Below are 25,947 nucleotides of genomic sequence, written 5' to 3'. Positions count from 1 at the left end.
GGCCTCCGCCTGCATGTCAGTCAGCGTGGGGCTGAATGACAGATCAGCCCATTAGGAGAGGACTGACTTCACAGGCCATTAGGGGAGGCATCACACACACAGAGCACTGGGGGGGGGGCAGACAGGCAGGCAGACAGACAGGCAGGCAGACAGACATATTTTATTATATAAATATTATCACTCCAAACTGTTTCCACTGAGGAAACTGAAACTCCACATCAGACTAAAGAGGAAAGGCGATTTAAACGCACAAACAAACAATAAGAACCCCCCCCCGGTCCTCTGTACGGCCCTGCCTGCCCTCCAGTCATCATTAAGGAGAGAGTCGGGGGCCCGAGAGCCCAACAGAGGCATCAACACGCATCACTTCTCCTCGGCTCCACTCAGCAGCCGTCCGGCCCTGACCGCCTGATTCACTGAGTGCTTGTTTGGTCGCAGACTTTACTTCCAAATGATCCTTTCATATATCCTCCCCTCCTCTATCTTTCTTTCTCTCTCCCTCTCTCTCTCCCCCTCCTCTATCTTTCTCCTTCCCTCTCTCTCTCCCCCTCCTCTATCTTTCTCTCTCTCTCCCCCTCCTCTATCTTTCTCCCTCCCTCTCTCTCTCCCTCCCTCTCTCCCTCCTTCCCCCTCCCTCTCCCTCCCTCTCTGTCCCCCTCCCTCTCTCTCCCCTTCTCTCCCTCCTTCCCCCTCCCTCTCCCTCCCCCTCACTCTCTCTCCCTCCCTCTCTCCCTCCTTCCCCCTCCCTCTCTGTCCCCCTCCCTCTCTCTCCCCCTCTCTCCCTCCCCCTCCCTCTCTCTCTCCCTGCCTCTCTCCCTCCTTCCCCCTCCCTCTCTCTCTCCCTCCTTCCCCCTCCCTCTCTGTCCCCCTCCCTCTCTCTCTCCCTCCCCTCCCTCTCTGTCCCCCTCCCTCTCTCTCCCTCCCCCTCCCTCTCTCCTTCCCTCCGTCCCCCTCCCTCTCTCTCCCTCCCTCACTCTCTCACCCTCCCTCTCTCTCTCCCCCTCCCCCTCTCTCCCTCCTTCCCACTCTCTCTCTCCCCCCCTCCCTCCCCATCTCTCTCTCCCCCTCCCTCTCCATCTCTCTCTCTCTGCCCCCTCCCCCTCTCTCCCTCCTTCCCCTCTCTCTCTCTCCCCCTCCCTCTCCATCTCTCTCTCTCTCTTTCCTCCCCCCCCCTCCCCCTCCCTCTGGTTCTGACCAGCTCTTGGATACGGTCTGACTGGTTTATGACGTGGGGCTATGAAGGGCTCAGCGGTTGAAGATGCCGGGGCTGATGGGACAAACTCCAACTCTGAACAACAAAGAAAAGTCTTACAAACTCTCCCCGTCTTTGACTTGATAGTTTTTCTGTTTCACTACGGAGAGAGAGAGAGAAAAAGTTTCCTCCAAGCAGCTCCCCAGGCTGTTCCCTGGGGGTTGAATAAAAACCCGGTAGAAAAACAAAGAACAGAAACAAAAGGCAAAAAAAAAAAAAAAAAGTGCCTCTTTTGCACAATTTAAGACCCAAAAGAGATAAACTGTGAGAGTTTTGTAAACAGCAAGGAAACAAAAAAAGCTGATGGCTAGATATCTCGATGGAGGCAGGAGGGGAGTGGATGCAGGGAGTGAAGCTGCGGTCTGCTGGAATGATGCTTTTTGATGAATTACAAGCAGCACACACACACACACACACACACACACACACACACACACACACAGACACACACACACACAGACACACACACACACACACACACACACACACACACACACACACACACACACACACACACACACACACACACACACACAGACACACACACACACAGACACACACACACACAGAGAAAGACAAACTGAGCGTTCTGTTGTGACAGAATCTCTGAATGTGAAGCTCGCCGCCGCTCCGAGCCTTTTGCACTACAACACGTTCACACAAACCTTTATTTATTCATGTTGCTTTTTTTCTTCCCTCAGACACACTCGACCTTCACCCCCCCCCCCCCCTCCATGTTGTGTTTATGTTTTGTACCTATCAAAAGAAAAAAAAAGAGAAACAGCGGTTTCTGCAGGAATCTAATTTGCGGAGACGGGAGTGAGTTGTTGTTTGCCACATTTGAATCTTGCATCTTATATGAGGATTATTAAATAGTATTATAGAGTTTTTACATCCCTGGTTCTGGTTAATTCTGCGTGTCTCCACCTCTGATCCGGTTTAAACCATCGTGTCCTTACCGGGACGATGAACTATTGTCTTGCTCTTTCTGGAAATAGCAGCTTTTCACAGGAGACCCGGAGTTATGGCTTCAGTAAAGATTCTGTGACAAATTGTATTGTTATAGAGGAGCTATTAAAATAGAGCTGAACTTCAGGCAACCTTTCTGAAACGGCCTCGATGTATGGAGGTTAAAGTGCACCCGGAGGACCTCGCGCTGTGGGAGGGTTTAGCTGCTGAGCTGTTGGGGATCCGGTCCCGGGACCACCGAGGGCAATAATAATGACACCGGGGCAACATCGATGTGGAGGATGTGGGAAAACAAACCAATCAGCGGGTTAGAGTCCTCAAGAAAACCAATCAAATCAGTCACTCACGCTGACGAGCATCTGAGGGAACGGTCCACGAGAGTTCTCCGCCACGTTGATGGGCGGGATCACCCAGTCCCTCTTCTGCCTCCGTAGACCCTTGGTGGCGTTGAGACCGGACCCCGAGAACAGGATGACGGCGGGAATGGGAGGCGGGGCTTGAGCGGACGCCTCCTTCCTCTCTTTGCTCTCCGCGACTTTGCCCTCGTCCTCGGTGACCTTTGAGACAAAACACAAGGGCTCTATTTAAGAACATTTAACGGGTTAAAACAGTTCCTGGCGGTTGCCGTGGCGACAGCTTGTAAAGCCCCCTCAACTGTTATCCACTCAGAAGGCGGCGGCAAAAATAAGTACAATTTCATCTCCTTGTCATGCGAACTCTCAATACTATAAGACCAATAATAGTCTGTCCATCATGACGGCCCTTTGTCTCACTGAGGAAGAAGAGATGCATGTTGTTGCCATGGAAACAGGAGAGCAATATAGATCCACTAATTCACCCTCTCATTCATTCACTCCGCCGTCGACTGAATAACTGACTCTTCCACACACCTCTGATATAACAATAATGAATACATTTTTTGGGGGAAATAAACCATCATGAGGAAACAAGAAAACATTGCATCCTATACTGTGTTGGGATTTAGTTGAATTATTTTTCTTTATCCGTGTTTTGGTTCTCACAAAGTCTAATTATGAACTCCTAACAAATCTGTATTTAAATGTTTTGCATATTAAAGCAAAAAAAAAAGAGAAGGATGCTGAAACAAAAACATATATTAAATAGACTATTGTTTTGTGTGAAATGACGCCTAATAGGAGAATTTCTAAATCGGCCAAGAGAACAAAAGGCTTATAATTGATGTTTTAATTATTTTTTTACCGTATTAGTTGAAGCTACACAAGCAATTAGGAAATGCATTACAGGGAGAAAATATGAACTGCTAACATGCTTTCTCAGCTGTATTCATCTACACAAGCCGTGCTTATTTACCAGTTTGATAGCAGTTAACTGTGATATTTCCAAAAGCATTAAATCTGATATACGCCACATAAGCAAAACAAAAAAAAAAACATATTAAACGATGCGTGTAAAAACATCTTATTTAGCTCATTTGTGTCCTCGTGCATCGGAGCGAGACGGAGCAAACATGTGAGCGTGCACGTGGGCTCGTGCACGTAGACCGAAGGGACCATAAACTACGGGATTTGTCAACACCCGCCATAAAAAAAATAAAAGCCTATCAACTCATACAGTATTCTCCCAGCATTTCCCCCTCAAAGGCTCCCTTCAGGCGGAGAGAAATGACCACCACTAAGCTGTCTTTTTGAAAGATGCTCAAATAAGGAACTTGAAAGGAGCTCGTTTTAAATCTCCTCGTGGACGTTAACTCACCGCCAGTCGGGAGAGCGACATCACACTGACGCATCGCCTCGTCTAAATGAACGTCCTCACGTGGGAACGCTGGGAGAGAACGTGGATTAAAGCAACAGGCCGGTAATTGATAATAGTATATAAGTCACGCAGTAAATTTTCAATTCGATACAAGGGGGTTCAGATATGGAACAGCTTTATTGAAATTCAGCTCAGTCCACTTCTCTGAAGAACTTCAGTGCAGGCTTAGGACCTAAAGAACTGAATATAGGCCGATCCTACAGATCTGTCTATTATTTGTATATATGTATATATATTCAATGATGCCACTTTGCCTGCTCTTTTATTGTTTGTATACCTTGTGGATTAGATGATCATTGTATTTTCTTGCATTTAACGATACGTCGAGTGAGATTTCCTTTACAAGCCCCTATGGGTTTTCTTAATCTCACCGGCACAATTCGTTTTTTTGTTTTTTTTAATGTCCTTTGTATGCATTTGTTATTTATGTTGCCTTTGTTTGTTTTTTATTGTGCAAATGAATAACTAAAAGTAATAATAATACAGTAAGAGGCCTTTGATTGTTAGTTAAGGCAGATAATCAATTCGGCCTCCTAAAGCCAGTACATTAGGGGCGGGTAAAAATATCGATACAGCAATATATCGCGATACTTTGCCGCCCAATACAATATTGATTTTTCAACTCCAAAGATCGATTTAAAAGAAAAAAATATTCATGTTTAGACACGTTGTGAATGCAGTACTTTATCCTTTTTCATTTTATTTTCAATATTTATTCCAGTGAATTTCATTGTTTTGAATGAAATAGTTTTGACTCAATTTGTCCTCTGATCAATATCATCTGATGTACATATACAGGTACTTGTGTTTTCATCTTTATTTATATCGCAATATCGTTGCTGTATAGTGACCAAAGTATCGTGATACGTATCGTATCGTGAGGTTCTTGCCAATACTCACTTATCAGCGCGTCAGTGTCAAGGTTACACGGGCTCCGGCGTCTCCAGGCTTTACTTTGGGACTGCAGCGTGCTCGGTGTCCCGGGGGGCTACACTTGATGTGCTATATATGAGATCTATGTGAAATGGCCACTCGGGAGAGTTGCTGTGAAGTAAGTCTACCAACTCAGGGTTACAAGCTGCAGAAAGCATGTCCGGGATCCAGTCCCGAACATCGCCGCTGAAGGTGTGCATCGGTTTCACTCTCTGCCTCCATCACGTTTCCCCTGAGCTATCCCCCCTCCTCCTCCTCCCCCCGTCCTGCCCTCCTTCCTCTCACTGTGTTATTGTTTCTCTCCGTCTCCCCTCCCAGTCGGTGGGTCTTGACAGCTTGTCTCAATAACAGTGATTCCTGGAGCACCGAGCTGCGTCGGGTTGATGGTGCAGCAGCAGGTAGGAACAGCAGCACGGAGCCTCCACCTCCCGCCAGGACGCAGCCAATGTCATTCATTGGATCTTTACCCAGACAGGGTGGGCCGATGTAGGAAATAGATTTAAATATATATATATATATATATATATATATAAAAAGGGGTGAGTATTGGCAAGAACCTCACGGTACAATACATATCACGATACTTTGGTCACGATACAATACGTATCACGATATAAATAAAGATGAAAACACAAGTACCTCGAAAAATCGATATTGTATTGGGCGGCAAAGTATCGCGATATATTGCCGTATTGATATTTTTACCCGCCCCATATATATATATATATATATATATACATCCCAAAAAATAGACATCTTTATAAGGTAAAAAAGTAGTAAAATTGTATAATTTATGAGTTAGACTATAAAGAAATTAGATGCAGTTGAGCCACAGGTCTTCTGTTTTTACTATTAATTTCCTATCTCTACCGATAAAACTTGAATAATCACAAATGTTGTGATCTGTTTATCCTCGAGGCCTCCTTACTGGTCGGCCAGGTAGTGTGTAATCTAACTGCAACTGTAATAACATGTTTTTGAATGAAAGAGCTCCAACTGTGGTATCACTGGTGTTACTGGGCAACAAGAGAATAGGTGGAGTGTGAGGGGGAGAAATATGAAACAATGTGAAGCCACTCACCAGAGATGATGGAGAAAAGTGTTCAGTTTCATTGCAGTAAAGAAAAACAGTGTCTGTGTGGGTGGGAGGGTTTTCATGTCAGAGCATAAGAAGAATCTGGTCTGGTGGATTCAATCACCATACATTTACATAATAGGAGGCTAGTGCTTCTAATACCACTTTTTTTCTTGTATTACTTCCATGCATCGTGTAGCCGTCCGCTCCCCCCAGGCGGTGCACGTTTGAGAATAAGAAAAATGAGATACAACACGGGAGCAGGCTACAGCTTTGGAAGGCGGCGATGGCTTCTGGCACGTATTGAAAGTTTGGGGGTTCCTGTACAACGCAGTCTATAAAAAGAGAAAAAACTGTGTTCTCTCTTTATCGCTCTGTTTGTTCTTGCCTGGTCAACTTCCCTCAGAGGGACCGGCTCGTATCGGCCAATGGAAACAATGCTTTCAGAGCCGACTTCATTAGATGGACGCCCAAGAGAAAAGCTTTTAAGGCTGCTTTAAAGGAAATGTGTCAAGCGTACGCTGTGTGTGTGTGTGTGTGTGTGTGTGTGTGGGCTTAGACTATGGTGTCATGTTCACTTTTCTTCAACCTTAGGCGCTACATTTCAGGCATCATGTATTGTGTAATCCAGGGCACCTTCAGTCACGGTGCAGGGCTTAAATAAGTGGTCGCACTGGGGCCCCCTGGAAGAGGGGTTGGGAACATGTATGTTGAAAGAAGAAATCAATTAATTAAATATGCTGGCATTTACCATACAAACAGTTGAAATTAGTTGAGGGAGAGCAGCAGGTCCTCCTTTTGGCCACTAGGGGAGCTAAAACCCCTAAAACAGACACTTCACAAGTCTGAGCACCTTCTCTCCTCCTCCTCCTCCTCCTCCATCCAAACACACACACACCTAACCAAAGTTCACGGAAACACACACGATCGCCTGCATTCGGTCCATCTTCAGGAGAGCCCGACCTCTGCCATGAGCAACATGGCCGTGTGCACAGACAGGATTTGTCAGCAGAGCGGGGATGAGACAGATGTGAGAGAGAGAGAGAGACCGAGACAGAGAGTGAGACGGGGCTTGACTGCAGGGGATGGTTGCCCCACATCCCACCAGTGCAGCGTTGGGGGAGGTGGGGGGGGGAGACATGTTTGGGATGGAATGAGGAGAAGCAGATGTGGCCCCTCCCCCCCCCTCGCCTAAATAAGTCATGCTCCAGATCCTTTTATCTGCACGTTCTAACAGGTACTAGTGAGTTCCCGGAGGAGAGACGAGAGAACACGGAGACAGAGGGAAGGAGGAAGGGCTGCAAACGGCTTAAGTGGGCTTTTCTCTCACCGCGACGTAATTCTGATCAAAACCTGCAGCTTTGGTGCTCTCTCTCTCTCTCTCTCTCTCAGCCACACAGACGGAGAGTACAGGGGAAGTGATGAAATCGATTTAAAAAAAGAGTAAAGCGGAGATGTCGAGTTTCAGTTCGTGGGGTCATCTTGTGTTTCAATGGTTTAAATTGAGATTAAACTAAGCCGTACAAAAAAAGAGTAGGAAAACAATGTTTGACAAAAAAATCACAGAGAAATATTGGTAAATTATAATTATTATTGTATTAAATACATACTTGTACTTGTGTTTCAATGCATTCGACTTCTGGATGAACCTGATTTTTGTTTGTATTTCTTTTTATTTTACAGTACGATGAATGCTTGAGATAAATTAAATAACCACACTTCGTGGACCCAGAAAGGATGGGACACACCCTGAACCCACCTGGACCACACCTGGACCACACCTGGACCACACCCGGACCACACCAGGACCACACCCGGACCACACCAGGACCACAGTAACCACAGCAATTCCATTTCTACAGCAGAATTTCCATCCATCTCCCATCCAAAAACCCCAAATAACACTCATTCACACACACTAATGTGAACAGGAGTCACTGAGTGTGAAATAGCCCCCCCCCCCCCCCAGTGCTTCAGCCAGCTGGCAGTGGTCCCAGGTCCCCCTTGCCCCCCCCCCCCCCCCATGCTCTGATATCAGCGGCCCCTGGCTACCCAGACATCTGGAAGTTATTATTCAACAGAGAACGCCACGAAGCGTCATTTCCAGAATGAAACATTCGGTTTCAGCTGCTTCCTGCTGCTGCTCGCACTTCATACATGTTTGTTCAAAGTGGAGCGTATGTCTGACCTCTGACCCCCCCGAAGAGCTCTCTAAACATTACTTCTATCTTTTCAACGATTTTCACATTAGTAGCCTGGCTGGATGGTGAAGTAAGTCGTTTGACCTTTGACACGTTGCTGTTGAACACCGGAGCTCGGTCGCTAACGGAGAGTTGTAGCAGCCGACCTCCAGAAGCGTCCGAACAACGACGCGCTACACCCGGAGATCTTCTTCCTCTCTTTTCTCTCTATATTCCTTCGTTCTTTTGCTTGCTTTCTTTCTTATTCATGTCATGTGATGATGTGTTGACCTGCCAGCTGGGACTACAGATGAAAATTTGCTTTTGTGCGAATTAACTGTCATATTTACATTTTGAGTGTCAACTTAAAATGTGAATTAATGTGCATTGTCCCTTTTAAATAAAATGAATGAATTAAAACATGTAAAAAAAAGATGAAATCCAGCTGAAAGCTTCGGGGTTATTCAGTTGTTTGAGGGTTTTTTTTTGCATTGATTTTTATTTTCACAATATGAATTTAATTGTTATGTACATAGAGGAGGGGATCAGAGTGGCCAACCTTATGGTTTAAAGATGACCCTGTCTGCCCGCTGCCATCTTATTACCTCATACACTACACACACACACACACACACACACACACACACACACACACACACACACACACACACACACACACACACACACAGCTTTAAGTTCACAGTTTATTAGGGTCATGATTACCTCAGCACTCAAAGTGAGATGGCAGTATAAAACATGCCTCAGAAGTCGATAAATCAAAACTCTCTTTTCATATCGGAGGAACGTGGCTGAGACGGTTGGACTGTGTATCTGGGTGAGTGATGACCTATGAATGTGTTTGTTTTTTGCCTTCTAGCCGAGTGCAGCCACTCACCAGTCTGACTTTGAATAGGTGATGATAGTTTATTTCTTCTGTCTTACTTCCACACTGACATCTCTGCTACTTTTAGCTGGATTCGGTCGACTTGTTTGCCTATTTACACCTCCGGCACATCCGGAGCAACACAATCATGTGTATGTGGACTCCCACATTCACTCCCCTTCCGTGTCCTGTATTTCATGTGTTCTGAATCATTTGTGTAGAGTTTCTAACTTTGCTTGTGTAACTTTTAAAGGCCTAACTAGGGAGAGGGGTTGCAAATTAGAAACCTTTATGCACGACATCTAATTTTTATTTTATATGAATGAATGTCCCTGCTCAATAAACGTCTAAATACATATTTAAATTCATGCCGTTTGGTTCTCCATCAACCCCTGAGAAATATATATGTGGCTCTTTAGCTGCTAAATGCTCCTCTAAATCCACTAGATGCCAACTTTGGTGTTTTTTAGAGCCTATTCACTGAAAACGGCACCATGAGAAAACAAGTAAGTGACACCCCGACCAAAACCCAGAGCCCACCTCCTGTATGGGATGTCTAGAGGTGCTCCTCATCAGTTAGGCTGTTTACCATCAGGGGGGGGGGGGGGGGGGCTGCTCGGTCCTCGTCTGACCTCTGGCAGCTTTTAAATAGAGGAGGAAGAGTCAAGGACCTCTGGGGTATCCGAGGCACAGGATGTTTTCCAATAACAGCTTATAGCTGAGGGGAATCGTACTCCCCCCCGAGGCGGTGTGATTCTATCACTTTGAGCCATGTGCCACTGCTACTTGTTTTTGCTCCTCTCCCTCTCTCTCTCTAAAAACCCCAAGGAGTGTTGACCTGATTCTTGGCTGCAGCTATCACCAGACCACTGGAGAAAATGTGATAGGGAGAAGAAACTCTGGCATGATAATTTAAATTCCAAGCATGATATTAGCAACAAAGAAAAAAGAAACTCACCTCATTTTCATTTCGCCGAGGTGGCGGCGGATCCACGAGGGCCAGTTGGACCACGGTCTCGTAGGCGTGCGTGTTGGGACAGCTCGCTGTCAGCTTGAACTGGACCGGCTCATCCAGGTTGGCGCCCTCCCCCCGGGCGAAGATGGACCCGTCCGACCGCACGCCGAAGCCGGGGTCGCTGCTCTGGAAGACCACGGCCTCGTTCCCAACGCAGTCGTCGAACTTCACTGCAGACGAGAGAACAGAGAGGGTTTAATATGCTGTTCAGACATGCACAGTACACACACCTCAGTACAGCATGAGTCCATTGATAGACACAGTGGTGAAAAGTAGGTCTGACAAGTGAAGCCAACGCTGAAGTGACTAACACGTGCATTCTTTCAAATAGCCAGCAGAGGGCTACTCTTCTGTCAGATATAGAAGTCTTTGAGACGATGACCCCACTTCTCATTTTATGATCTCAATCATCGGTGGGTTCATGTCTCCATCAGATGCTCATACTAAAAAAAAACAAGATGGCGGCAGTCCTCATCGTCACATGATGAAATAGAGATTTATCATTGGATGATGTCAACATCCGTATTACCGAGCAATCACACAGTACACACACCTCAGTACAGCATAAGTAGACTGATAGAGACAGTGGGGTAAAGTAACTACAAGACCCAGGTTGAAAAAGTGAAGCCAATGCTGAAGTGCCTAACGCGTGCATTCTTTCAAACGGACAGGAAATGGTTGCAAAAAGAAGTCCGATAGTAGAGAAGTGACCCCACTTCTCATTTTATGGTCTCAATCGGTGGTTTCATGTCTCCTTCACATTTAAAAAAAGTGCCAAACTTGCGGCTTCAAAACGACTCGTCACATGATCAAATAGCAATTTAACATTAGACGATGTCAACATCAATTTTACAGATAAACCCATCATTGTGTATCTGTATGTGAAAAATACCACAAAAAAAAAAGAAAATTATACATTTAATTGAAATGCAATTTTCATATAATAAACATATTTAAAATAAATTAAATTCTTTGAACACAAGTTCACGTCCAGATGGAGAATCCGTATCACTGTGTCTGGTTTGACTCTGTAATGGGAATTTTGGATGTTTGTACTTTATAATCAGAATATTTGTCAGGCTGACTCGATCCGCATCTCCTCATCTGACTGTTATGCTATGACGAAAATGAATGCCTGTTTGTAGATGATATGAACATGAGTGCCACATTGACATAAGATAATTTCAGGACTATGACGCCTGTGTTCTGTAAATCTTGACCTTGCCTGTACATCTTGTCTTTGTAAGATAGGACATGATCCGTCCTTTGGTTCCTCCTCCTTAAAAGGGGGACTGTTGTTGGACTCAGGGTCGTTCCTGCTGAGTCTGAACCTTTGCATCAGAAGGCAGGGGTGACCAGTCCCTCCTCTGCAGATGAGAATACTTAGTGGAATAAACCTCGGAGAAAAAGCGGATCCTGGTTGTTGATCTTTATTGGGCAGATTCATTTTTCCACAACAACTCTCACCATTCGTCTCCATCGGTTACAGGCAAACACATCAAAGGATGAGACGGTTGATGATGGAGAGCATGTGACCGAAACGGCGACGGCCGTTATTGTAAAAGCCATCAGTCGAAACAGTCTTCTCCTTAAGTGCTCCAATTACATAGAAGAGGTGCTGGTCAATACAAATAAAGCTTTACTCTTTACAGAAACACGGCACAAAGGAAACTAAACCATTCTATAAATAGAGAGCTCCAACATTTAACTTGTCTGCCTCTTTTGCATGCGGAGCCCATTTTCTGTCCGTCAATAAAACAAACGCTCCGTACTGTTCCGTCGGGGAACATCGATTCCACCAGTGTTTTGGCACTTTAGCGCTACGAGTGACAAACGCGATGCTTTTAGCTTTCCATCTGAAGGCCAAATCTCTGGATTTCTTTCTCCCGTTATCTCTGGCAGCTCCACTCGGCTCTTGGCGGTGAGGTCATCACCTTCGCCGCCGTCCCATCGTCTCCGTTTTTTAAGACGTTGTGTTTACAATGAAAGGAGATCAAATCAAGATATGTAGACATGCCACATCACTATCGCTGTGAGATAGAAATATATATATTCAGGGTCCGTCAGGACAGTCAGGATCTTCGAATCACAAACTTTACGATCCATTTGTTAAAAACCTGCTTGTAAAATCCACTCGGGGAAACTTAAAACCTGCTTGTGATGGGAGTCATGCGTGCTTGCATTTATGTAAAAAAGGCTCGGGAGCTGAAAGCGATTGATTTAAACGGCGTGTCTGTGTTTCTTGATTCAGAATTACAGTTTTCTCATCAGTTCTCACACCCAGCAGCCCACATCTGTTTATTTCCTTTGGTTTTCAATAAATCTTCACTACAACTGTTACGACTACAAATCACAACTGATGAGAGAACTGTCTTCCTGCTTTTGGTATATATATATATATTATTATTTATAGCACTGAAAAAAACCCACAAATGTAACTTAAAAGCTATTCTGATTTGTGCAACATATGATGCAAAACAATAAAAAAAAAACTCCCAGAATAAGTTGCGTCTGTCTCTGAGTGTGTCAAAAAGCTGTGCATTAAATGCATTACAGCCCAACAACAGACACACAAACTCACATCACAGCGTGCAGAAACATTGAACAAAAGGCTCCGATCGTCACAAACTGAATGAGTCCGTGAGGACCCGACTGGAACTCAAGCCTCGGTTGCATGAGACTCTCACACAGTTCAAGAAGAAGATTAGTCACAGACAAGTGTAGCCCCCAAATTGGCCCCCCACCGTCCTCTCTTTGCTCCCCGACGCAGCCCGCAGCTTTTTCCTCCTGGGGATTACGAAGTCTAGACGGCGCATCGAAGGGAAACCCAGAGTTTGAAGGCCACAGCATCTTCCCACGTCTCCAACGGCAGCCGAGACAAGGCTTCCATTACAGGACCTTTGGCTGGGGGTAAATCGGCCCCTAAACACGCCTGTGATCACGTCTTTTTGAAGGCTAGCTGTCCAGACATCGTCACATGGGAAGGCTCTTCTGCGACGCCACAAAATGGAAGCAGGTGAGGCGGCGGGACAAAAGAGACGGATTACATAAAATCAAAAGAAAGGAAGAAAAAGCCTCAGCTGTGTTTGTGAAGCTGAACACTTCCACTCTAAACAAACCACCAAAAAGACCTGCTTGCTGTTTTCTGTTTGTCTCAATCTTTCATTTTTGTCTAATCCTCTCATTTCTGTGCCCGCCTTTTTTTTGTTGCTGTTGAAGATTCTCAGAGATTAGATTTGGAAGGTGGAGGAGGCGATACAAACGTACCAGGCTGTTAGGGAAGGCTGCCTGATTATAATGACAAGAGGAAAATCAAAAAATCAAACTAAGCATGAGTTATTGTATTTCTAAGTCCTCATATCTGGAAACGCCGGCGGGAGGAAACACAGGCAGCAGGTGGTTTGTTGATTATCGGCTCGTCTCTCTCTAAGTTTGGCATGAAGCCGCCGGTGTGCAGCGTGTGGTTGTTGTTGGTATAGTGGGTCGAGGGGAAGGGGAATCTAGCTGGGTACCTTCAACCAGAGTCAAAAACACACCAAAAATAAGCACTATGCCTGGGTCTGGGTCTAAGAATGGTTTATTATTGTGGGTTTTTATTTTTCCAAAATCTTCATTTCCAACATTAGAAAACAGAAATCTGGGTGAATATCAAGTTTCTAAAACGCAAATATTCTGTAATTGGGCTCAAATGGGACTTGTGACCTGCCCATGGTCTGATTTACAATTTGACAAAGTCTGTATCCCATTTGATTTCTTAATTTCTTAATTTCTTCAGTTTTCCCCTCATTAGAGGCTCTTAAAGTGCAGGTCAGGAGATAAGGTCGGTGTTTTTATGGCTGCTATGTCTAGAAACATAAAAAACAAAAACTTACAGTGAAAATCTGTACAAGACAAAATTGATGAGCCAATAAATGAGGTGAGTAGTAGTGTGTAGTGTAGGCGTACGATGGGTCCCGGTGTGTGTGTGTGTGTTTGTAAGGCATTTATTCTCCATGATTGCCTCAACAACGACAAGCTGAACTAACTTCACCGATACCAACACGCAAAGAGTGACGGGTCGCGCAAACAATACCCAGAGGGTCTAGTTCTTGCACCAATTAAAGAAAAAGACAAAGACAGTGCCAATTTTACCCCTTCATCAACACACACACACACACACACACACACACACACACACCTCTTCCACTCGGTTGGGTCGATACCGCTAGAAGAGAGATTATAAAAACAGCCAACAACAGAGCAGTGAAGCCCGATGGCACAGCGCTGCACATTAACAAGTGGTCCAGAGCCGTGTGACCGGCGTGCCAAGAAGCCAGCCAGACCTCCTCTACTCTCTCAGGAACGTGAGCAGTCAGTCACAACCCCAAAGAAATGCCACCATGCTAGAAAAAATAGACCCCCCCTCTAGATTTGGTTGTCACCGCTGCTTGGAAGGCGTTGAAAGTGTTGCTTGGATGATATCACACCCCAAATCACAGCTTCATCCCACATTTTTCTAATTAAGGCTCCCATCTCCCTCCGACGAGACAAGGACGACGAGGACGAGAGCGACCTTCCCTTCGTGGCGCTTCCCTGGACAACCTGACAGGAAGTAGGTGACAAGTGTTGAAAGGGGAGTCAGGGGAGAGAGGGAGGACGCTGAGGGAGGAACGGAGAGAAGGCGAGAGGGTTGATGAAAGGGTGGAGAGAGTGGGTGGAGGTGGTAATCAGAGAGAAGAAGGCAGTTGAGTGCAGATCTCCAGAGTTTATAGAGGTCGCCATTTAAATGGCTCAGTGTGGCGCCTCAGATGTCACCCTGCAAGAAGAAAGGCCACTCCCACCGGTCCTGATCCCTGCCACAATCACAGCCATCGAGTACAAGAGAGGAGGACGAAGATGAGGAGGAGGGAGGTGGAGGTGGTGGGGGTGGGGGGGGGCAGCGGATGGGAGGCCTGGCACTGGGATGCTGGCTCAGTGAACTGGCTCTCTCTCACACACAGCCACATTGGAATGGATGGGATGCTCAGATGCCTGTTTAAACAGGTTAATTGGGCTGGCCTCCCGAGAGATGGGGACAGATGGAGGGATGGATGGAATGAAACGGGGGGGGGGGGGGGACCGGAGAGGGGCGGGATGAAGAGGACGGATGGCGAAGAGAGAGAGCCGAGCGTGGCCGGCGATCAGAAGCGCCGCGGGGGAGCGTGCGGTCGAATCAGAGTGGAGCGGCGCTGTACGGCGGCGCCAGCCCCTCGGTGACTCGCCACACAGAGCCAGGTCCAATATTCACCACTGATGGACTATGAAGGGCGACAAACTTGTGATGGGAGGGCGATGAAACGGGATATTAAAATCCCACCAGGAAAGCCGGTTCACTGTAGCCAAGTGGGGGAGGAGCCATCCAGACATCATCACTTTCACAAAAAGACAAAGGGGTTGTAGAAAGTACAAATATATTAAAGAGGACCTTTTATGCTTTCATGCATTTTCCTCTCATCGTTTTTTGGGCATGTAAAAGGTCTCCAGAGATGCTAAAGTCCACTCCCAGAGGGAATCCCCCCCCCAACCCCAACAGAAACCCTACTGAAGTCTTGCCCTTTTCTCTCCATAAAGTGCTGATGTCACCAAGTAAAAAAAATAGCATGGCATCTGCCGAGCTGCTCGTTTGGCTCGTCTTCAAACGAAGCGAGTAGCAGCGGAGCTGAGTGTGGAGTTTGTACAAACACCAATGTACTTTGTATTTTATCACTTTTCTGCAGCAGCAGAACTGCTGTTGTCATGGTTAGGGTGAGGGCGTGACATTTGTAGACAAAAATACACAAAGCAGTCGACCGATCAACAGCAGAGTGATCTCTTTAGGGCAGACGAGGCAACAGAGCGAAGGAAGGAATAAAGAAGAAAGGAAACGTTGATCCATATTCGACCTTTTCAAACCAACTTCTATTAAATGGGATGGGAACGGGAAGATGGGGGATTTAGAGTGTGAACTGCTGTCACAACAAATCAAAATATATATATATTAGGTGTTATTTTTTTTTAAAACTCACTACAAAAATGTGCTGGTTAGTCACAGCTTCACAAAGATTGCTGTTTCGATGTTTTAATTCAATGGTGAGAAAGAGGTTTGATTTGGTTTGGTTTTCTGGAAGATCCTGTAATTACTGTTGTTTCATATTCAATTCTAATAAATCCTTCACTTGTTTCAAATAGAGTGTAATGTGTTCCTATGAATATGCTGAATTAATGATCCTACTTGGGCGATTAGACCGGCTCTCCTGAAAGCTGAGGCTGGTTTGGATGCTAATCAAAGGGCTGCTGCTGCTACTCTTGGAAGGGGGTCTAGAAGTGCTAACGGGCTGGCTGATCTCAGAGCTGCTGGCTGGACACAGACTTAATTATTGTCTGTACACCTACTTTGAGTTGAGATTTCAGGTGTGTCAGCTGCTAAAAAGAACATCAGAACTGCGTTCAGGTTAAAAGGTTGTGTTTTTTTTACATTTCCCGGCTGCTGGAAGGTGACAGACACAGTAAACAACATGAAAGCATGGATCCATCCTGCATCGTATCAACGGCTCAGGCTGCCTATGCTGGTGATGTGATGGTGTTTTGAAAAAAAAATGCCTTTTTATAATTTCTGTGATTTTTTTTTATTGGTATTAATTATTACTATCTTCATCAACTCTGCATCTGCATCAACTGTGTGACGCCATCGTGTCGATATGGACCAAAACCTCTGAGGAAGGTTTCCTGCACATTGAATCAATGCTACGAAGCATGAAGGCAGTTCTGGAGGCAACAAGCAGGTGTACCTAATAAAGTGGCCCGGTGAGTGTCTTCTCTGTGATTGGACATGACAATAATGAGTCTACAGGCTGATAATAGGATTAATGTTCAGTCATTATTTTTGCAGAGACTCTGAATGTATTGAGGGCCCTTCTGTACGTCCCCTGGAGAGCATGCATGCACAAGAATGTTTACTCTCACCAATCAATGACACACACACATATTCACAGAGAGCCAACACAAAGACATTGTTTCTGACTAATCAGCGCCTCCTCTAATGACTGATTAGTATTCCTGTACACAAGCACAAAAGTGGCTGATTGGCCTTCATCAACTCTCAGCCGTCGCTCCCACAGTAGGAAGTGATCCGCTGCCTGAGCTGACATCAGGACTCCCAACAATCCCAGTGTGGAGGAAAATCAAGAAAGAAGGAAAAACTGTATATGAACACGAACACACGCACGCACACACACACACACACGCACACACGCACACACGCACACACACACAGCCTGTAAAACGTCTGTGACCATGACCAAAATAATACTTTGATGACTCATCAAACCAACATGAAAAACGACTCGCCAACAAAAAAAAAAAGTGTTGTACATGAACGGATCCATCTCAAAGCCAAATCCACTCATTTGCTTCATTTTTTTTTTTTACTAATTAAAACTTCATCCCCTCCACTTCTTCTTCTTCTCTTCGGCAATCGGGTGTTTGTGGTGAGATATGAAAAAATGGGAGACAGGCAGAGAGAGACAGAGAGAGAGAGAGAAAGAGGGAGAGAGAAAAAAGCATGTCTTTTGGCAATTAGGGCTGGCTTTAGTGGTGATTAGGAGAGGAGGCAGGGAGAGAGACAGAGGGATCAGGCAGAATAAAGCCTCTCCCAGGAAGAGAAAAGCCCCTTTGTAGAAGGAAAGAAGAGGAAATAACAGCCGTGGAAAAGTAAGCACAAACTTCCCCCAACTTTCTGTATGTTACTGTACACACACACACACACACACACACACACACAGGTATTTACACAGCGAACCACAGCTCATATCCAATCGCTCCTCACATTTCTTCACAGCAGCCGTTTGGCCTTATACCTTTTTTTTGCCTTTCGGTTCTAGGCGGGAAAAAACCTCTAAAACGATCCGGTGGTTGCGGTTCAAAGAGTTTTTCTGGATCGATACAAATTCAATGACGGATCTGAAACATACAGCACATCTGAACATTTGCCCAGATTTTGTATCACTTCCACAACCTGCACTGCCTTAAAGCCTTACACCAAGAGACCCGATACAGTCCGACCAGGAGGCAGACCGAGGTATATAACATGGTCTGGCGTCTCGTGGTTCCTGAGGTTTGATGGATGATGGTGGAGGTGGTGATTATATCGGCGGGACTGAGTTCGGGAAGGCCGATAGCCACCTCATGCACATTAATCTGAGCCGGACCGCTCTGGCTCTGCAGGATTTGGGTTTTGCTTACATGCATTTTAATTTCTCTAACCTTATTGTAACCTTTTTTTTCCAGGTGCCAATTATCTCTGAGAGCGATCTAAAAATCGGCGCATGCAATGGCATCGCTTCGTATTCTCTGTCATGCTGGGAAACAAAACACAGATAGAGTCGTATAAAACAGGCAGCTTTGTACGGGCCATAACAAACAAAAGGCTTCAACTTTGCCTTTATTTTCAGTGTTTGCCTGCGAGCATCAAATATGCTTGTTGTAAAAGAAAAAGAAATCATTTTCATATTGTTTTCTCAAAGCTTCCCCAAGGAAGCAAGCAGCAGCAAAATTGCTCCCCCCCCCCCCCCCCCCCCCCCCCAAACTGCTGGAGGAAACACAGGCTGTATTTCTCAAATCTAATCAACATCTCTCCATCAAAACTTTCAGAAGAAGTTCTTTTTTTCCAATTGTGCCGGGGTCAGAGCGTTAAACCGGAGAATTCCCTCTAGCCTTTAAACCGTGGAAAAACATACATGCAATTACACAATCTGTGTGGAGGATAAGGAACGTGAGGGTTTTTTTCCTCGTGGTAAGAGGTTATAGCACTTCTTTTTTTCTTCTCTGCCTTGAAAGATAGCCATCAGGCTGTGATCCTGAAATCCCGGGGCTGATAGTGGACTATAAGGCTGAACCATGCAATTAGTGGATCTGAAGTTTCCCTGAGATAGGAACCGAGTCAGAAGTTCATCCAACGGCCAAAATGGGTGACGAGTGAGAAGGCTATGAATACACCACGGTGGTGATTATCAACAACATCAGCACAAACTGGAACGCCGTAAAGTTAATGATGCGTCTTTAAACACATTACACTTGTGTTGCTGCGTATTGATTTCTTGTGAGAAGTCAATCAAACGCTACTTTTTCAACAAACAAAAAGAAAAGATGCTCTCATATCGACCCTATTAAGCATCCAAAAGTCAATAAATAATAACTAATCATCATGCTCAGTACCTCGTGAAAAATGAGCCGTCGTCTGTCAAAGATACCTTTGTTATTATTCCTTGTCAAAACCTGCCATCCATGTTACCCATAATGCAACTAGACTTCCAACTGTTTAGTCAAAGGCTGAGTCCAGAATCATGACTCACTATCTTTTCCAACTGTAGAGTGAGTTTGAGGTTATGAACTCAGAAAGGACGGTGTTTGGTTTGTGGAGAGAAAAACTGACAGTGGAGAAAGAAGTTCACAAGAAGCTGGAGAATCCTTTCAGACCACAGATGATTCTTGGCCAGAATGATATACAAAGTTCCAGGAAGCAGGCAGAAGAAAGCTGTGCTAGGGGAACACTTTGAATACATATGTTTGTCTGAGTGGATCTGTTTGAAAGTTAAGAGGCTTCCTGAGAAATCAAAGGTGTGACGCCTCTGGGACCAAGCCTGGTTTCTCTTCACGAAGTGAGGGAGCTAAAGTGCGAGTGAGAACTTCCATCCATCTTCTACCCCTTTATCCTGTATTCAGGGTCGCGGGGGGGCTGGAGCCGATCCCAGCTGTCATTGGGCGAAGGCAGGGTTCACCTGGACAGGTCACCAGACTATCACAGGGAATCAGTATCAGCAGGAACTGATGAGATGAAATCAAAACTGGGAGGTCATTCATTTTCTTCTACTGCGTATCTGGGACTTCAGCCGCGATGCATGAAACCTCATTGGTGTCAACGTGGAGGTAAGCCCCGCCCCCCCCTCCCTGGACGTCTGGCACCATCGATGTAAATAAACACAAAGGATCCAGAGTAGTGTGAGGAAGTCTAAAAACTCTTGAGGCAACGTATCAGATGTCTGACTTCTTGCCCACATATGCAGTCGAGACCTCGGTGGAGTTGACCTGAGATCCTGATCAGAATGAACCCCAACCCTCTAATTGCAGTACGATAGTATGATTCAACAGATGACGTGTGTTTTCCTATGAACCTGCGAGCTCAAGTATGTACTGGTACAAGTACAACATCTTCCTGAGGGCGGAGGGCATGATGTCTGTCTATGACGTAGCGGCCCCCGACCTCTGAACGAGCCTTTACAGCCAAGAGACCGATGTGCATTAAAACTGTCAGCTAAATGTGTCTTAGGGCTCAGACAATAACAGGGCGAGTGTGAGAGTGTCCACATGGATGCGTGTGTGTGTGTGTGTGTGTGTGTGCACACACTCCATATATCTCTCCTGTGGGTGAAAAGTGTGAAATACAGGAACGCTTTGCTGCAAACGTTGATAAGGTGCACAGCGATATGACGGGGCCTGTCAGGTAACACCTATACACAAACACCCTGAAAGCCTCTCACACACACACACACACACACACACACACACACACACACACACACACACACACACACACAGCATGAGAGGAGAATGACAGAAGCTGGGAGCTGAAGGAGGCTGGCAGAGACAACGTCTCCCAGAGGAACCAACACAGACAGCAGCCTAACAGCCCCCCCCCCCCCCCCCCATCCTACACACAAACAGACACATATGCTCGGCAAACAAATGCACATGTAGCATTTGCCAAACCTTTGTTGCGCAATCTCGCCAGGAAGGAGTCCATGTGTGGGCGTTTCCCCCCCGCATGCTTGTGTGACGGATACATAACTAAGAGTTGAGTGTGTGTGTGGTCAGCTTACGGTATGTTTTGTGTGTACAGGCTGCAGGCCGAGGGGGGGGGGGGGGGATAAATTAGCAGTGCTAGCAGGTTGCTCTGACAAGTCCTGTTAATGAGAACGACCTCCAGAGTCTTCTTTGGGGGGCAGCGGAGAGAGAAAACCAGAGGCCGCGATCATCGTCTGTTCAAGCCTGGAAGACGGCGATGAGGGGAGGGAGGCTGCAGAACGGCGAAGAAGCCGGCACAATTAGACCACACCATCTGTGGGAGAGGAGCGCTAATGTCGAGTTGGAACTACGAGCAGCGGGGAGAAAAAAAAGCAACTTTACCAAAGAAGAAGAAGAAGGAAAAGGGACCCAGAGAAAAATGGAGTTTCATGCAGACGGCTGAATGTTAATTTTGTGGTTTTTTATTCTGGACGTTTGTTCACTCATTACACTAAAAAAAGTATCACGGCACTTGGAAGTGAGAAAGCCCCGAGGCAAACATGCTTTCCTGATGTACAGCGTTGTAGCAATGTCACAAATTGCCGAAGGCGTGTTGCGTTGCCCCATAGGACGTGTGACAGCTGAAACGGAGTCACACATGTTAACACACCGCTGAAAGAATAAACCAGTCTGAACATCACTCACATCATCAAAGTGTTGGAGTGTTTCATGTGTGAGTGTGTCATGTGAGTGTATTTCTACACACACACACACGCGAGTTGCCAATTTGGCGTGAGTTGACTCACCTGCACCTGGCTTAGTGAGGCCCGAGCCAACTGGCTCCTCGCGAGTTTGGAAAATGACAAATACCAAGTGAGTGTGAGTGTGTGTGTGTGTGTGTGTGTGGGGGGGGTAGAGATGCATGAGGCGCTTCGCCGTGTAGCATTACCGTGATTCATCTTCACAAAACTGTGAAAAGCTTGTGATAATCGCTTTAGCTAATCCGTGCATGCTTTCAGGCAGACGAGCGTGAGAGAGTGAAGGGGTGGGGGGGGGGGGAGCATGGTCAGAGTGGGAGGATCCTTTATGAAGACTTGTGTGTGTCACTTATAGCTCTATAGAGGGTGTTTTCAGGCCAAGGACCCCCTATTACAGACAGATACATATTTTAATTCTAAACATAAAGTTTGGGATGAAATCATTTCAGGGCCCCCTTGCAGTAAGTCAGTGGACCCACTAGGGACCCCCGATGAAGATCTCTAACCTATTAGTCCTCACAAGTGCACCCAGTCTGTATTAAACTACAAACATGGAGATGAAATGTGCACTCTCTTTTTCCACAGGTGCAACCTGTTCCTACGTGTCAATGAGACTAAATTAATTGTGCGTTTTGCGTGTGGGGCAAAATATTGCTTTTCTTTAATAAAGAAAGATTTTCACACGACTGTACGACAATAAATACGTGGAATGTGTTTCTCCAGACTCTCCATCATTATCCATCACTGCCTCTGACACAAACATGGCCTCTGCCAGGTTACCGAGCCTCACCTGTTCTGTTTCTATTCCGAGACGTCGGACGCCTCCAGTGAAAGGCTTTACACACACACACACACACACACACACACACACACACACACACACACACACTTCCCTGGGATGTGGCCTATAGACATGGCCACAGGATCGCCTCATTAGCATCCGAAGGTGCTCCGCTCCCCCTGACAAGTGAGACTTCACTGCACCGCTCTGACTAAAAAATAATGAGCAAATATAACCTCTAAAGGCTAAATATAGGTAACCATGCTCTCTCTGGAGACTCCAGACGGGAAAAACCACACACACGGCGGCGAGGAGGAGGAGGAGGAGGTGTCTCAGGACCCTTTTTTCTTTTTTTAAGTGTGAAAGGAGTGAAAGGAGCACACAAAGTAAACAGTAAAGAGTTTTTAAGAGGAGGAAGTGATATTTGAGCAGTGTTTGATGAGCGCTCTCAGCCCGAGGCTACAGCGCATTAGGCACAGATGAGCCCCATCCAGCTCCCACACTGTTAATGTGGAACACATTACAACGGCACCATGACTTATGTCTGCCATTAAAAGAGCAAATGATTCAGACTTTCACTGCTGGATTTTAAACCCCCCCCCCCGGCGACACCAGACCCGCCCGGGCCGAGTGTGTCCACTCACCGTTTTCTACTGCTGTGGATGTAGTACAGAGCAGTACTGTATGTTTTATCCTTCTCTCTACTCTGAATGGAAAGTAGGACCTTGAGCTGCGATGCGCCCGCTGTGTGAAACACAATAAATGGCGAACACGCCACATTAGCTTGAAGAACTAGCGTCTCTCACAGAGTCCATCATCAGTCTCTGTTTTGACGTAGCTGCTAGGTGAGCTGAGCATCCTTCCTCTCTCTCAGCTGCTGGCGGGAGTCCCTCATAATGGCATCGTGCATTCTGGGTAAAACCATGAGGGAGCAGTAGACGGGGAAGGGTAGCATCATCAGACGAATAGAAACCTCGGCCACGTGATCCATCTCTCCCCTCCCCGTGGCGGCCGGGAGGCTCGCTGCGGAAACGAACGCCAGGCAGCGCGTGGGCAGACGCTAACGTTAAGATAATGACGTCGTTTTGTCAACGCGGCCTCGAGGCGGCGTTTCTTTGGCACCATGGCGGCGGCGTGATGGTAGAGGGAGAGATTCAGTCGTTCAAACAAAAGCTAAACGGGCCAAAGAGAGTTTTCACACTCGGTAAAGAGTGTCCGCGGTCAGAAAGACCCTCATCTGCTGCTTTTCTCCATCCGAAACCGGCGCCGAGGCAAAGCTGAGAGCAATTACTGCACGGAGGAAAAGTTTCACTTCCACTACAATGTCATGAGGAATGTTTGAGGTGCGAAGCAATTCTGGTTTTTTTAATGTGAGAGCCGCTGTGGGGAGAGCAAAATACAGAAAAAACGAAGAAAGAAAGAGACCCTCGCATCGTGATTCTATTAGCTCCCGATTCAAACTGTGACCAGTTAACGATCGGTACTAATTATCCCCGCTATTTAACATCCAGCCAAACAAAACGTGCTCTCCGTTGGTTCGACGGAGCCTCGTCGATTCGATGCTTAGTTAGTTGCAACCAAAACCAGTAAAGATAACACTCGGTACAGTCGGGCAACCGAGGGGGAGGAAAAAAATCAGAAAGTGCACAGCTTTGAGAAGCGATAATTAGATGTGTGAAAACAGCACAATAACAGTGCTGCCTTGCACGAGACAACAGCAGCGGCCTCTCATCTGATCAATTCTAATAAACATCACGTTCAATGACCGAGTCGTACTCCAGTTCGTTAATATGCCTTTTTTTCCCCCAAGTCTCTCGCTGAGTCACTGGTTCCCTCCGTCACAGCCGATCAGCAGTGAGAGCCCTCTCCTGACGGGGCCTCATTAGGCAGCTCGTTAGGGAGGGCCCCGGCCCCGTGTATCCAAACATCCTCCATGCCTGACCACTCCAGTCAACGCTAAGTCATCTCTCTCTGGGGCTCGGGGGAAGTCTGTCATTATTACTTCCGTTACATTTTCTCTGACTGGTTCGGATCTAAAGACCTGGTCCTGGGGGGTCAGACAAGCCTCGGGCCCCCGTCTGCACTTCTGACCCCCCTTCTGACACACAGCTATGCATTGTGTTGATGCTGTGATTGGCTTACATTACATTCATGTGACCCCTCGCCTGCAGGCTGCCGGCGGTTGTTTTGGGGTTCATGATGCTGTACAACACCATTGAAACTACAGTAAAAACAAAAAGGCATTATAGCGGCATAAATGCAAGGCAAGGCAAGGCAAGGCAAGGCAATTTTTCATTGTATAGCACCTTTCAACAACAGGACGATTCAAAGGGCTTTACATAAAACATTAAATGCATTGGAGAGAAAAAAAAACATTAAAACAAGCCAATAATAAAATAAAGTTAAATAATGCAAAGACATAAAGACGGTTTGTGGTGGGTCCATCGGGTCTGACGGTGTGAGGCGATGTTTTCAGGTCTGGGGGGGTTCAGATCCAGATCCCGTGTGGTCTGAGTATTTGCTGCGGTCGAGGGAAGGACGTGCGGAGGAGGTTGGCGCTCTGCTTCTCTGCCAGAACTACTTTTCTGTGTCTGGCACCTGCCGTCCTGGCAGCAAAGCTGAGTCTGCACACACTCTCTGCACACACTCTTCCCCTCTCTAAATAATCCATATTCCTCTGGAGGATTCGGTACACAAAACCCCTCATTACAGTAAACATGCTGCCTCTCGCTCCAAACTCTCCTTCTTCACAACATTCTGGGAGATTTGTTTAAAAGTGTGCTGCCTTAAAACGCAGCTACAACATTTGTTCTTTTTTTGTGTGTGCATTCAATTCAACTTTATTTCAGACACATGGGTCCATATTAAAAATAAAATAAGAATGGATGGATTCTGCATTGCATTGATCTGTTTGTGAGTCTGTGAAAATACCTGGAGGATCGCTGTCCCTTCATTTAGTGTTTGATGCTGGTGGCTCTGGTGGACTCGGGGGTTTAACGGTCAAAGCACATATGGATCTGGATCACGTTTTCTCCATTTAAAGGGATGCAAGGGGGGAGGCGGCATATAGGGTCTATGGTCCTGGCCTCTGGAACAGCCTGCCAGGAGAGCTGAGGGCATCTCAATACCTTTAAAATAACCTTAAAACTTAGTATTCTCTTTATCTTCATCCTTTTTTTTATTGTATGTTTAAGCACCTTTTGTATGAAAGGTGCTATATAACTAAATACTAAATACATAAACGTCACCCCACATTTGTTATGCTCACTTCTCTGCTCACTTATTCTGGGGTTTCCTTCAATTTGTCACCTCGCTGTCTAAAAGAGAAACACTGAAACAAATCCTTTGCAAATCAGTATTGATTGAACATTGGGAGAGGCAAAAGGGCTTAACAATGAGATGAATATAAAGTGCTCACACATGTATATTTAGTTTCCCATCAGAGCAGACAAGGACATCCTTGTACAGGAATGGCAGGCGGGTTTAAATCTAATCTAAATCTTAATCTAGGGAGTGCGGCGTCTGGAAAAC

At 46.1% G+C, this 25,947-nt stretch overlaps 1 protein-coding gene across 1 annotated transcript in view; it reads right to left on the bottom strand.

The window, feature by feature from the left end:
• Nucleotides 1-25,947, bottom strand: part of LOC311017586 (cadherin-4-like) — a 215,115-nt gene that overhangs the window by 60,027 nt on the left and 129,141 nt on the right. The window contains exons 4-5 of the mRNA XM_084016029.1: nt 10,045-10,271; nt 2,569-2,778 (exon numbers count right to left, since the gene is read on the bottom strand). Of these exons, the coding sequence (XP_083872155.1) occupies nt 2,569-2,778; nt 10,045-10,271 (437 nt within the window). The remainder of the gene's footprint in view (nt 1-2,568; nt 2,779-10,044; nt 10,272-25,947) is intronic.

The sequence above is a fragment of the Eutrigla gurnardus genome, assembly GCF_963514095.1.
Source record: "Eutrigla gurnardus genome assembly, chromosome: 8".
In the NCBI taxonomy this organism is placed as follows: Eukaryota; Metazoa; Chordata; class Actinopteri; order Perciformes; family Triglidae; genus Eutrigla; species Eutrigla gurnardus.
Note: the sequence above shows the minus strand (reverse complement) of the source record. Positions and strands in the feature narration are given on the sequence as shown.